The sequence below is a fragment of the Anomaloglossus baeobatrachus genome, chromosome 3 (genome assembly GCF_048569485.1).
Source record: "Anomaloglossus baeobatrachus isolate aAnoBae1 chromosome 3, aAnoBae1.hap1, whole genome shotgun sequence".
In the NCBI taxonomy this organism is placed as follows: Eukaryota; Metazoa; Chordata; class Amphibia; order Anura; family Aromobatidae; genus Anomaloglossus; species Anomaloglossus baeobatrachus.
Genome location: NC_134355.1, coordinates 497,262,427 through 497,277,311, shown reverse-complemented (window position 1 = coordinate 497,277,311; position 14,885 = coordinate 497,262,427). Strand labels below are relative to the sequence as shown.

The following is a 14,885-nucleotide window of genomic DNA, read 5'->3' as shown; positions in this document are numbered from 1 at the left end:
TTACACTGTCTTAAAAAAGTAGACTTTTTTTTGTAAATATGGCCATTTAAATGTATAGACTGGTAAAATTTCCCTCTACTCTACTATATTCTAAACATAAATTGGGGTTATGAATCTAGATTTGTTAATATTCAAAGTAACCCCTTCGCACATACAGTATAAATGGGACAACGTAACATTCTACATTATTGAACCAAAGGGTATTCCCATCTACAAGATTGTATCCCAATATGTAGTAGGTGTCATAAAATTAATATTAGCAAATAGCTCCAATTAGAAATGTACTATAGTTCTTCTGATATAGCCATGTCACATACCTTATGTGAAGGGCATTGTAGCTTAGTTATCCATGGTTACAACCACTCATAAAATGACAGTTAATAAGTTAGTTGCTCATGGTCATAACCATGGATAGCTAAGCTAAAATGCCCTGCATATGAAGCAGAGACATTGCTATATCAGGAGAACTATACTACATTTCTAATTGGAGGTTTTTGCTATTATTATTATTATTATTATTATTATTATTATTATTATTATTATTATTATTTCTACTACATATTGGGAAAGGATCTTGGACATGCAAGGACCCCTTTAAGGCCTCATTTTAGAGATAGAATTCTCACATAATTGTCTTAGGGACATGGTCACATGTACATTTTTTTCTTAGACTAAAAAATGAATTAAGTCATGATCATTTTTTATTCTTTCAAATGGAATAAATCAGTGAAAAAATGAATGGCACTTTGATGGCACTCTAATAGCATCCCAGTGCTGTTCGTTTTCCATTCACTGTTTGCTGGGAGAATGCTAGCAAACCTTTATCAGTTCTTTTTGCATTAATAAAGAGATACTAGAGAAATATCATTCTAGAGTGCGTGTAGTGTTTCCTTTTATTTATGCTAAAAGAACTTCTCTTCACATCTCAAAAACAAAATTATAGAAGGGTATATTGCTTTCATGTATTGAAAATAGTAGCAATGTCTTGCACATAATATTCACTTCAGGTACATTACACATAGAATTTACATGTAAAGGAAGCATGGCTTTAACTTATAATCACAGCTATATTGCTATACCAGGGCATGCTGTATTGTTAATTGATAATGTCTTACCAGGTGTGTATGGAGGATAGTTCAACTTGTTATAAACACATCCATTTCTTGATCCTTTCACAAAGTTGGAGACCTCATTCATATCCTGTTTTACATAATGCCAGAATTACTCTCAAACATATCTTGGCCCATTAAAGGGATTTATGCTATCCGAACTACAGTCATCATGAAATACTAATAGACTCACACATACAAAGAATTATGGGGCCCATACATGAATGTTTTTACTCCAGAAAACTGGTGTAAAACAGTTTGTAAAGCCCTCTTCATACGTCAGTGATTTTGGTATGTATGTGTTCCGCATGGAGACAAGTCATTTTTTTCTGGCATCACTGATGTCCCACAGACCACACAGTGGTGTGATCCGTGAAACATTTGTGATAGGGTGACCGTGTATTGATGACTGTTATTCACTGTGAATGCAAGATGCTAAAGGCCACTTGCGGGGATCTTCAAGTCTCCATTTATAACAGTTGGACACCACAGTACCCGGGTACGGTAGGCTGGGCCCAGGAGTGCGTGCAGCAACACTTTGTTCACGGTGATCAGTATAGCCAGCAACGGAAGAATGTCGGTCTCAGGCACAGGATGCTGCTCACACGCGTCACGGTCCTCCTCACCAAACTCTAACACGAGTCTTCTCACAATCCACCTAAGTATTTCTGCGGCGGCTTCTTTCTGTTATGCACACCTTTCATTTTCCCTTCAGCTCACATCCAGCACCTGCTCCGGTCTCTCAGTCCACAGCCTAAAACAGTTAGCTGTTGCTATAGTGATCAAACAGTCAAAGGCAGATGCAAAACAGCGGCCCATTGTGGCCGGTCAGCAACAATGCATACAATGGAAAGCATTAATAAGCATTTTGCATTCACAGTGAATAAAAGTCATTAATACACTCTTACTCTATTACATATCAATAACAATGCATACAATGAACGGCAAATAAGCATCTTGAATTCACAGTGAATAACAGTCATCAATACACCCTCACCCTATCACACATTTACCAGAAAAATCACTTAAACTTAAATTAAAAACCTTTTTAAACTCACTCGTCTCCAGTGACACTGTCTCTGCTCAAAGCCCGGCTAATTATGCTCATACTTATGCACCGCACAGCCGACCAGTAAGTAGCTGCAGAGGGGAGACAGCAGCGGCCGAAACAGCAATGCAGGGGACTTCAGCACCACAGACAGCAGTGTCGGGGCCAGGTGATTATAAGTACCGGATCTCCGTATATTATCACAGATAGCACAGGGCGATCAGACGTGTGCCAAAATCACGGCACATGGAGGGACATACGCACCTTTATCACATCAGTGAAAACTGTGTGTGTTTTTCACTGATGTGTGAAGGGGGCCTAATGCTGCATATTTTTTGGGAAACAAGAAATTGTGGAAAAAGGTTATAATTTTTGCCCAATTTGGCAGTCCCAGGCAGTTTAGCCAAGGGTGTAGACAATGGGTGAGATGCGAGTGTATCAACGTCCCACCGGGTTAAGCCCTTTAAGTTTTTTTATACGTAAAATAATTGCTATCCAAATGCGTTATTTTGAATTTCTCTTAAAAATTGCATATATTCTTGAATAAGTCAATGATGCAGCTCTGTTTCAATGGGGGAGAATAAGCCAGTGGCATATAATTTTGTTCTTGTGGAACAATATATATTAAAAATGTTGAATTCTAACTTGTCTTTTTCTTTTTTTCCCTTCACAACCCAAAATGTTGCTGTACAATCCTGAAAACAGCAAGTCCAATTAAAAAGAATCTGGGAGAATGTTCTTTGAGGAGATGAGACAAAACTGCAACTTTTGGCAACTCACAACAATTTTGTGTTTACAGATTCAAAATGTAAGCATACTAAGAAAATAACATTATATATACATTGAGGAGGCACGGTTATGTTTTTAGGCTAGTTTGCTGCATATGGGTGTCTTAAATCATTGCAGGAACAGGGTACAGTAAAATCTCAAGGATATAAAGGGATTCTAGAGTGAAATGTGCTGCCCAATGTCAGAAAGCTTGGTCTAAGTTGTAGGTCAGGGGGTCTTTTAGCACAAATAATGATCGAAAACACAAAGCAAAAAATATTTGGTCGCAAAGCATTGGATTATTCTGAAGTGGCCTTCTAAGAGCCCTGATCTAGATCTAGAAAAAAAGTGGGTTTCTCTGCGCTGTTGGTAGTTCATGTGATGGCCAACAAGATGAAGATATAAAAAGGTTTTCTTATTGACAGTAGCAAAGCACTTTACATCTTCATCTTGTGGGCCATCACAAGAACTACCAACATTGCAGAGAAACCCACTTTTTCCCTTTCATCATTCATTAACCATTTGTGGATTTGCAGCAGCTGATTGTCGAATCAATATAGACATTGTGTCTCTCACAACCCCTCCAGGTGAGCAAACCTGACTTTATTTTCTTTTGTGTGATAACTCTATTGGCCTTATGTTTTTCCCCAGCAAATCTCCTGATCTAAAATCTATTACACATCTGAAGTATGCAGTCTGGAGAAGGCACCTACACTGAGACAGCTGGAGCAGTTTGCTCACAAGGAGAGGGCCAAAATAACTGTGAATAGGTCATGCAAGACCATGAACAAGACCATTGATTGTGATTACACAAAATGATCTGATTGCCTCTAACATGCAATAATAAATTTATAATAGCAATATAGTTTTAATATTAGAATATTTTACTTACAACCCATATTCCATCATAATTGACCTGCTTGTGAAATGCCTCACACTCACTGATCCACCATTTAGTGCATTCATCATTAGTATAATCAGGAAACACAGTTACTCCAGGCCAGACCTAAAATGCAAAACCAGTTACACAATACGTTTATTGCTTTAATATTAGAATGTACATCAAGAAAAATATGGCACCATGGTAGTCAGAAAATGCTATATATTTACATGTGCTATAATATTGGAAATAACTTTCATAAGATTACGTATTCTGCAATTTGATTTGAAATTGATAAGCAATATGGACACCTTTGGGAACATTTTTTGTTTCCACGTTAATATATTTTGTACTTAAATTAATTTTTGCAATTAAGTATCATTACATTTTTTGCCCCATTTGACTTGCACAGGCATTTTGTTTCCTGACATATTGTTGGGTTCATAATGACTTAACTGAGATTTGTATCTGTCAGTGAGCTTGTTTGGGGAGGCTGGCCGAATGTGGCCAAAATTCTGCGAACCACAATAGCCAATTATCACACTACTTTACTTAACAATTGTGTGAATCATAGCCTAGCGCAAATTAATACATTTTTGGCTGCACCACTGCTGTAAGGTCTGACCATACCTTTAGTTATGGTTACAACTTTACCTATCAAAACAAGCTCACCTGTAGATGATGATATTTGCAACCATCCATAGACAGTGTAACACCTAAGTTTTAGAAGTCAAATTATGCAAGGTTTTTAGAGCACCACTTCATTATTTTAATACTAATTCCCCTGTCTTATACTCATTCTCTGGTGCCTTCACCTGTTTACGCTCCTGTCAGTGTCAATCAGTTTCTTACCTGGAACAAGCTAGGGTCACAACTCGATGTAAGTCTATGAGAGTCTTATTCCGGCCTCGTTATGGCTCTCATAGATATGCACTGAGCGCTTGTGATGATGTACCCTCTGACTTATAGCCAGTCAAAAGTTACAGAAACAAGATGGCATTATAGGGCTTAGAGTGGCATTATAGGGCTTAGATGGCATTATAGGTATTATATTAGAGTGGTGCCGAAAAAAAGATAAAAACGCTGGAGGGTGAATATTAGACCAGGGTAGAGGACTTAGATTTAAAGCACCCCTTCAACGCTGAAGAAAAAAACATTTGATGATGCCAGTGTGGTGAAACATGTTGGGAAGACCAATGTTTGTTTTTGTAGTAGGCTATGATAGCTTTGATTTGTTACGCCCCATTAATACTAGGTGATTACATTTGGACAGTGTCTAGACATCCTTATGGAAGGAAACTAAATATATATGATTGCTTAATGCTGCCCTAAGTGTTTTTAAATGTTTGTTTAGTGCACTTTATAATAATTAATAATAACTTATAAAAGTTAAGTTTTAATAATATATGTTCAGTGTTGTCTCATGAAAATATGTGATAAAACAATTTTAAAACTGTGAGTTATGTACTCACTTTTGTGGTACACGCTATATTTTATACCTGCTAACAGTATTATCACAAAAATGACTTTTCTAAGATGATGAATTCCAATTTTAGTTCTTCCACACTAGAACACTAAATACTCAGGACAAATCTGTTTCCTTGGATTAAAATATTAAATGTTTCTACCTTCAGGAGCTAAGTGAATGTAATGTAATTACATTTTATTATGTATTTAATAAAAGTAGCATTGTCTTCATTAAATGATGTAATTGGTGAAATAATTAGCTGCTAAACAGTAACCGAACTAAAAATGGCTACTAGTAGCCAATGTAAAGGTGTACGGGAGTAAAAAGTTAAAAGCCACAGTTGACCTGCACAGAATTTTGAGAGGTTGTTCAGGTCCTTTATGATACCGACAAAGACAGGGATGACTTGTGTAGAGCGCACAAAAATATTCATACATAAGACCCCTTGATCACATGCAAACTTTGTATAGTTTTGGAGGGCTCAGTAGTGTGCCATAAAATATTGGATGTGTGCCACAACATATTAGATATATAGAGGCATCTTTCCTTAACTTCTCTCTAAATCTATCATATCCCAAAATATAGGAATGGACATGTTCAAGACAAAACTATAGATGCCTTGATAAATGTCATCCATCAGCCATAGGCTCCAATTGTAAAAATAAACAAAACCCATATATGAATGGATAACAGTGATGGATACCTATCCCATTGAATAACTTGGCTCAAGTCTCAAATTGGGAAAAGTAGACACATTTGTAGAATGCAAAGTTCTGTAAAAATAGGACAGTAATGTGGGAGTGGGAGACCATCATGTTATTGTTTCCCAGAACAATTGAGATTAGATATTAACTTTGAAGGACAATCTTACACGTAATGGGGCAGTATATCTATTGTACTCTAGGTCTCCACAACTTTGATCTGAATACCATAAGGAGTATCTTATTTCTGGAATAAAAAAATATTAGGTGCCAAAATCATTCATATGGTATCATTTAGCATGACTTCATTTCTGATTTAGAATTACACCCTTTTTGTATGTTGAATGAAAAGTAGGCATTAAAGTGCACCAATCACCAGGATTTTCCTATATAAACTAAAGCCAGTGCTATACTGGTGGTATCATGCTGATTCTATACATACCTTTAATTGTCACATTGGATGTATAGTTTGTGAAATACAGGCAGTAAAGTTACAGAAATGTACAGCTTATGATTGGCAGCAGCTGCTAACTAGCTAATATGTGGGTGGGGTTTTGCTATCCATTCCCACCCCTTTCTGCTGCTTGGCCTCTGTAGATGCTAGACTGTATGGGTTCCTTCCAGATATGAGTCATTTCTGTCACATGATAGGGGAATGTTAGAAATGCAGCCAATACAATCTAACATCTACAGCAGACAGGGGCAGGAATAGATAGCAAAACCTCAATATAGTATAAAGACTATAGCACACATAGAAAAATTAGAGAGAGTTCCTGGTGGTTTTTCAATGCTTTTTATTAGTGCCAAACAGAAAAAAATTCAGAAAAATTCCAAAGATAAATTGCAACAATGGCATATCTTTGATAAAATAAGAATAATTTCCTGATAAGTACCCAACCCAGGGGTGAGATAAAATATTCACCTGACAGGTGCACATTCCTTGTATAAACTTGTCTATTAACTACATTCATAGTCACTGACTTGCCAACCTGATCACTAAACTTATACTAAACGAACATCTAAGGCGTTTGACTCATAAATCTGACATATTTTGTTTGTGTCAAATTACAACCTAAAGTTGTTCTATTAGATAAATCCTTAGAGGAAGACCTATCACAGGTCGAAACGTCAGGATACTCTTTGGAATTTTTCAGAATTTTTTTCTGTTTGGCACTAATAAAAAGCATTGAAAAACCACCAGGAACTCTCTTTAATTTTTCTATGTGTGCTATAGTCTTTATACTATATTGAGCCTTTTTTGACTATATAGCACCACCTGATCTGGTTGAGCCAGACCTAATTCTTTACTACTAGATAGCAAAACCTTACCCACATATTAGATATTTGGCAGCTGCTGCCAATCAAAAAACTATAAATTTCTGTAACTTTACTTGCTTGTATTTCAAAAGCTATACATCCTATCTGACAACTAAAGCCATGTATAGAATCAGTGTGATAGTGCCAGTATAGCACTGGCTTTAGGTTATATAGGAAAATCCTGGTGAGTGGTGCCCTTTAATAAAACAACAAATTGTTAGCAGCAAAATATTTTGAAGAATAATTTACCTCTCCAATTAGAGGAGTTTGGCCATCAGATTCATTAACCCACACACCAAGTGCTTGACCTCTTTCATATGCTCCATATGGCCCATTCAACAGTTTCTCATTGGAGATAGCAGGATCCTGCAACAGCAGAATAAAATATTTTTTAAGACAAATTATTTAAAAATCCTGTACAGGCAAAGAGTTACTGTACCTTCTCCTTTAACAATTGTTAAGTAACAACATTTTTCTAATGTTTAGAAACTGAATGACTTAATTTTTCTGAAATAATTTAATGATGCAAGACATTGCATGAAATTAAACACCCTACAGTTGTGTATTTTTTCATGCTAACAGAATGAACAGGCTTTATGAATTTCATGGTTAAATTTAGTTTCCCATAGATTCATTATCTAAAGAAGACAGGCTGATTTAGAAAAGTTGCTTTACTACCAAATTGGTTTATTATAAGGGTCACAATGCATTAATAGCCCCCTCCCCAACTCCTAAAAAAACAATCTCATTTTGCCAGAATACATGAACAGTTTAGATCTACCATTTTATTAAGGCTCTCTCCTCTGACTAATAGAGTATTGTTTCTTATAAGGATCTCCATATATAAATTTGATATGCCCTACCATAGGTGGTCCTGATAGGACAATACTGGAAACAGTGCATGTATTCTGGTAAAATCAGAGCTAGCATGACATGGAATAACCTACAAATATAAATATACCCTTCCCAACTTTACAATCCGTAAAAGGTTATTCAGTTATCGTATAGTGCAATACAACAAATATTGTAATTTACTGATTAATAACATTTTCAGTTGTACTTAAGATGTTAACACTTTTCTTTTGTTTAAAAAAGTGTTAAAATTTCATAATCAGATGCAAGTTTTAATAATCAGCAATTGCATAAGTGCTTTGTTTTTGCAATTATCTACTGAATCTTTAAAAGGCTTACTACAAATTGAGTACTCACAATGAAATACTAAGAGAAAAGGTAATAGGAGAGGGTGGTGGAAGACTGGACACTGGCAAATGAGTTTAGTAAGCTACCTGTTACAGTTCAGCATCAATCTGGTTACTTTTGTGTGGATGAGCTATTCTAAATTATGCCAGATGTATTGTTCCTTTGTTTGGTGGGTCAGAAAACATTAGCAATTGTTTTATGTCAGAGAGTTCGGAGACCTTCTGTCGGCTAATTTATGGAATACCAGGTGATTGCATATTGCCTCAGCCCCCTAAGACTGCATCATTCAGAGTACAATTATGCAATCGGGGTGAAGTAGAGAACAATGACGGGAATATCCATCTAGCATCAATCCAATATCCTGAAATGGGAACTGAGAGATATAAAATGTGACTGCTCCTGTCAGTGTGTATCATTCTACAGGACTTCGAGCTGAAGTCCATGGATCCAGCTTGAAGATTACAGAATTGCCTGATATTGACTCCATGAATTATGCTTGAAAAACCCAGGTTGAAGCAATGCAGTCATCTAGATACATATCTAATATGCTCCTTTAGCTTCCTATGCTTGCTGCTATCTCCTTTAAGTGGATACCCATCAAAAGTGGGGTTCTGCCGGTTGGTACAGTTGGCCCTGGATTCCCTGAAGTAATGAAAACTCTAAAACCTGGTGGGCTAGTGGAAGGGTGAGACTCTGTTGCTTGTACCATCTTGTGCTCTTGCTGGGAATATATTAAATGCATTTTATTATTTGTAACCCAGTAAAGTATTACCGGAATGTGGTACCTTCAGCTTGTGTTGTCTATGTACTGTTCTGCCCATGCAAAAAAACGTACCAGTGTTCAGTGGGATAAGCCCTGGTTCATGAAGCCTTTATAAACACAGCCTGACCAGCAGACCAGTCTCCATATGTGGTAGTAGTGGTGGGATACTACTCAGCTTAGCTGATCTGCATGAGCTACAGGGGACTGGTGTTAGTAGACACAGTACAAGGGCTCCACAAACAGGGAGGCCTATTGGCAAACCCAGCAGGAGGCATACAAAGCTGGATTCGGACTTCACTATGTCCAACAACACCAGCTTGGCCCTGGGAACAGGACCAGAGAGGATATTAAAGCCCCAAGGAAAGACAGCAACTACAAGACCGGCGCCAGCTTCAACAGCTCAAATATCGGGCCACCAACACCCACTCAGATTTGATCCAGGAACTGGTCCTTTGAAGACATCTTCACTACATGGATGTGCCAGTACGTATTGAGTCCAGCACCAAAGTTGATGAACACCTGCAAAGCTTAGAGACACTAATGCTTATACCCCAGGTTCCCACAGCTGATTGGGCCAAATACCTGTAGACTAGTAGTAGACTAGACTAGTCCAGGCCCAGGATCCTGTCCGGTTACTTAGGCCTCAGGACTGCCTGGATTATGGAACTCTAAAGACACCCTGTTGGCCATTTTTACCATCCCCCAGAGAGATATTGCACCATATTCCATACTTTGTCTTGCCAGGGGGCCTTTGAACTAGAATTTGGCAGAGGCAACTCCAAATGCACTGCATCTACTGGCTCAACTTTCAGGCTGCTCACTACACTCCTGCCTTCCAGAATGTGATCATTCTCAAACAACTAGTTGATAGGATGGCTCCAAAATTACGAGAGTAACCAACCAGAAGGCAGACACCATAGAGCAAACAGCCCAATATCAGGTCTGAGGAATGCTACTCTTGGGATACACAAGCAACAGAGGAAATTATATAACCTGTCCACACAATCGTGGGTTGACCACCCTACACCAGCCAACCTCCATTGGCATATCCAGCTAGTTAAAGCCAGTGACATCCAGGCCCAGAGACTTTGGGGCACTGAGTCTTCCATCACTTTCGTCAGCCCAGACATTGTTCTCCAAAGCACCATTTACTCAGCTGCCAAATGACCATTCTCCTGGTTGGGGATCAGTGCTCGGACACACCTTTTTAACATGTGCAGTTCAACTGCGGAACTTACCAGGGAGAAATTGAAGTGGGACTCATGAATTGCATCCCCACACTTCTTATTTAGTGGAACAACATGGGGCAAATGTTGTCCAGCCAGATTGTCACAGTCATAACACTCAACTAAGCCAAGCAGTACCCTTTTGTGGTTCCCTCTGCTACCCATTTGGTCCATAATTTTCCCAGCCTTCATCATCATCCTCTGGTTGTGTCTTTACTAGAGATGAGCGAGTACTAATATTCTTGTTAATCGACTCAAGCGGTGGGGGGTGGGAGGGACGCTCAGACAGGCTCGATTTGATTAATGACTGAAATAGAATGGGGAACAGAAACATTTTTCCAGAAGACTCCACACGAATGGCTGAGGGGCAGGAAAATCATTGAAATAGATGGAAAACGCATGGGGACTCCCAAATCACTACTGGATACTATCTCATTGATGTAGGCCTTTGGTGAGTTTTGGTGTTATCCATAGTTCATGGATCCAATTGTGAGTTCAGTCATTCATCATTCATGTAGCACACATTCTACATATTGGCCATGTTGGCTTCTAACAGTTATTCAATCCATTTAGACTTACCAGTATGATAATATATTTTTGACCATTGGCATGCATATTGTTAGCAAAGTTTGGAAGATCTGCAAACTTTTCAAGGTCATATGTGAAATCCTTTCTATTTTCCATGTAGTCAATGTCAGTAAATTGAACATCCTAAAAAAAGAAGAAAATACAGACAAAAATAATATATTCAAATTTCCATGTAAGTCAATATATAAAAACTTTCCAAGATGTTATACTCTTAGGGCTGGACAGTGATTAGAAAGCAGCTCCAGGAACACAATCCCCTTCAGCCCACATACAATACTCCCCCATATTGCATGTCTAGAATCAGCATGATTGTGTCAGTATAGCACTAGCTTTAGTTGATATAGGAAAATCCTGGTGATTGGTGCACTTTAACCCACTCTTTGATGTGATCAATAGCCCTCCCAGCTTTTCACTCATTGTCCATACTGTTTTTGATGTATTCTTTGGTCTCATTATTTATCTATTTTTAAAGGAATTCTCCTTTTTGACACTAGGCCATGATATAATTGTATGCGGCTGGGCACTGCTCTACTGTATTGTTATCATTACATTGTTACATCTGTGACCTAGTCTCCCAGTACCTACCTGCACGCAACCTTAGATCCTCACAAGATCTCCTTCTCTGCTCCTCTCTTATTTCCTCTTCCCACAATCGTGTACAAGATTTCTCCCGTGCATCCCCCATACTCTGGAACGCTCTACCTCAGCACATCAGACTCTCCCCTACCGTGGAAAGCTTCAAGAGGAACCTCAAGACCCACCTCTTCCAACAAGCCTACAACCTACAATAGCCCTCAGCCCAGTAGACCACTGCGCAACCAGCTCTGTCCTCACCTATTGTACCATCACCCATTCCCTGTAGACTGAGCCCTCGCGGGCAGGGTCCTCTCTCCTCCTATACCAGTCTGTCTTGTACTGTTAATGATTGTTGTACGTATACCCTCTTTCACTTGTAAAGCGCCATGGAATAAATGGCGCTATAATAATAAATAATAATAATAATAATAATAATTAGGGTTTAGGAGCTCTAAATTATGTGTTTTTGCCTAATTGCTTTTTTACACCAATATTCATCCTCCATTTCATATCCTCTCTGTATGTCTTGTATGTTATAATACCTTTTGACATTTATTGTATGCACATTGTACTTTGAGAAAAGTAAAAATATTCATACAAATAAAAATTTGTCTATTTTCAACAATTTTGATCATCTCATGGTCGCTTTTTGTTTAACATGTTTAATATGAGCTGCTGTTGACCAATTGTGGGCTCCTCCCACTTTTATGATTACTTGGTCTCTTAATGGAATTTAAGTTTTTTATTATAAATTTTGTGAAGGACCGGTGGATTCAAGATGCTCACCCCACCTCTAGATACATTCTGTGAAGAGGGTAGTTTCCAAAATGTGGTCACTTGGGAGGGTTTTTCACTAATTTAGCACATCAGATGCTCTGCAAATGCAACATGGCATCCGCTATCTATTTAAGCCAATTTTGCACTCCAAAAGTTTACTTGTGCTCCTTCCCAAGCCCTGCCGTGTGCATAAACAGTACTTTTCAACCACAGATATGGTATCAACATACTGGGGTGAAATTGCACAATTCATTTTACAGTCCATTTTCTCCTATTACCCTTGTGAAAAAGCAAAATTTGGAGCTAAAGCAATATGTTTGTGGAAAAAGGATTTTTTTCCCTTACTCATTGCTTTACTTTCTGTGGAGCATCTAAAAGGTTAATACTTGTTGCAAATGTGATTTTGAATACTTTGAGAAGGGCAGTTTTAAAAATTATGCCACTTTGGGGGTATTTTCTGTCATATAAGCCCCTCAAAGTCACTTTAAATGTGATGTGGTTAGAGATGAGCGAGTACCGTAATATTCATATTTGCTATACTGTAACGAGTACTTTGTCATACTTGCGTACTCATTCCAAGTAGCAAGTACAATGCAAGTCAATGGGAAATGTGAGTAATGTTCTGCTGGACGCAACAAAGAGGTCTGGGAGCCTGAGGAAAAGGTTGAAATGGATGGGAAAGGGATGAAACTGAATGCGGAGAGCCTGGAAAATAGGCCTGCATGCATTTCTGACTCACATATGGTTTCTGGGAATGAGGATGTCACAGTATTTCACCACTTATTCTCTTTATCTCTCTTTCTCGCCAAGCGCTTCATAATCACTGACCAACGGTGCAGTGTGGTTGTCACACTGCTCCAGCAGCCTCTCATTATTCTTTCCTACCCGCTCATTAGGTTCATACATATTCACTGAACCCACTCATTAAGCTCTCGCATATTCACTGCTTCTCCCGACCACCGGCATCTGTGATTGGTTGGGGGTTTGTGTTTATTTACTTTCCCTTACAGATTAATGATGGGGGTGGAGTCTCATAGACAACTGAGATGACTAAACTAGGACTTAGCAACACCAATTACCAACAACCAAGCCAATTTAAAAAAATCAATAATCCTTTATTGATAAAAATTAATAACCACATAAAACCCGAATGGACTACCCCAAATGATGGATGGTATTGATATGGGGAGCCAGCACCCACAAAACAGATTTAACAGTTTGTTATGGTAGTTAAATGGTTACATCCAATGTGAGTTAACTATACATGGCAGAGGAAGACATTGCCTGTTATAAAGTTGTAGGTAATAAATATCAAATCTCCATATGTATAGAAAATAGAAAGGAATAAATAGTCATTCAAATCAAAAACAATATTACCAACAGGCAACCGATCCAATGCCAAGAGTGGTGCTGCGACCCCTCACACTGATGCGTGTTTCGCAACAGGCGTGCTTCGTCCAGGAGTGTGAGAGGTCGCCGCACCGCTCTTGGCATTGGATCGGCTGCCTGTTGGTAGTATTGTTTTTGTTTTGTATGACCATTTATTTCTAGTTTCTATACATATGGATATTTGATATTTATTACCTACAACTTTATAATAGGCAATGTCTTCCTCTGCCATGTATAGCTAATTCACATTGCATGTAACCATTTAACTACCATTACAAACTGTTAAATCTGTTTTGTGGGTGCTGGCTCCCCATATCAATACTATCCGTCATTTCGGGGGGTCCATTCGGGTTTTATGTGGTTATTAATTTTTATCAAAAAAGGATTATTGATTTTTTGAAATTGGCTTAGTTGTTGTTAATTGGTCTTGCTATGATTAAGGATTATAGCCTTCCATACTAATTGTGGTATTGGTGATTATTTTAAACTAGGACTTAGTAGCAGCTATGGGCCGCCATTAACTCCTTAATACCCCGATTACCACCACACCAGGACAATCAGGAAGAGCTAGGTAAAGTGCCAAGACTGTGGCATCTAATGAATTTGGCAATTCTGGGCGCCTGCTGGCTGATACTTTTAGTCTGGAGAGAGCCTAATAACCATAGGCCTCCCCAGTCTGAGAATACCAGCCCCCAGCTTGGGGCTTTATCTTGGCTGGGTGTCAAAATTGGGGAAACCACATGCTGTTTTTTTATTTATTTATTTCACTGTATAATATATACCAGCCTAAATGTGTCTGTGATTGGTTACAGTCAGACAGCTGTCACTCAGCGTGGGGGCAGGTCTGACCGCAATCAAACACAGACACCAGTGGTCGGGAGAAGCAGTGAATATGTATGAGCCTAATGAGCGGGTGCAGTGAATATGTATGAGCCTAATGATTGGGTAGAGAAGAAGAATGAGAGGCCGCAGGAGCAGTGTGACAACTATGCCGCACCGGTGATCGGTGAGTATGAAGCGCTTTGAGAGAGATGCTAGCAATGTAATTTGCACAAAATGATGGCAGAAGCGCTTT

General features: G+C 38.5%; 1 protein-coding gene across 1 annotated transcript in view; it reads right to left on the bottom strand.

Annotated features, from left to right (window-relative positions):
* SI (sucrase-isomaltase) overlaps window positions 1-14,885 on the bottom strand; it is a 439,774-nt gene that overhangs the window by 348,915 nt on the left and 75,974 nt on the right. The window contains exons 11-14 of the mRNA XM_075340661.1: window positions 11,060-11,191; window positions 7,541-7,657; window positions 3,818-3,931; window positions 1,116-1,200 (exon numbers count right to left, since the gene is read on the bottom strand). Of these exons, the coding sequence (XP_075196776.1) occupies window positions 1,116-1,200; window positions 3,818-3,931; window positions 7,541-7,657; window positions 11,060-11,191 (448 nt within the window). The remainder of the gene's footprint in view (window positions 1-1,115; window positions 1,201-3,817; window positions 3,932-7,540; window positions 7,658-11,059; window positions 11,192-14,885) is intronic.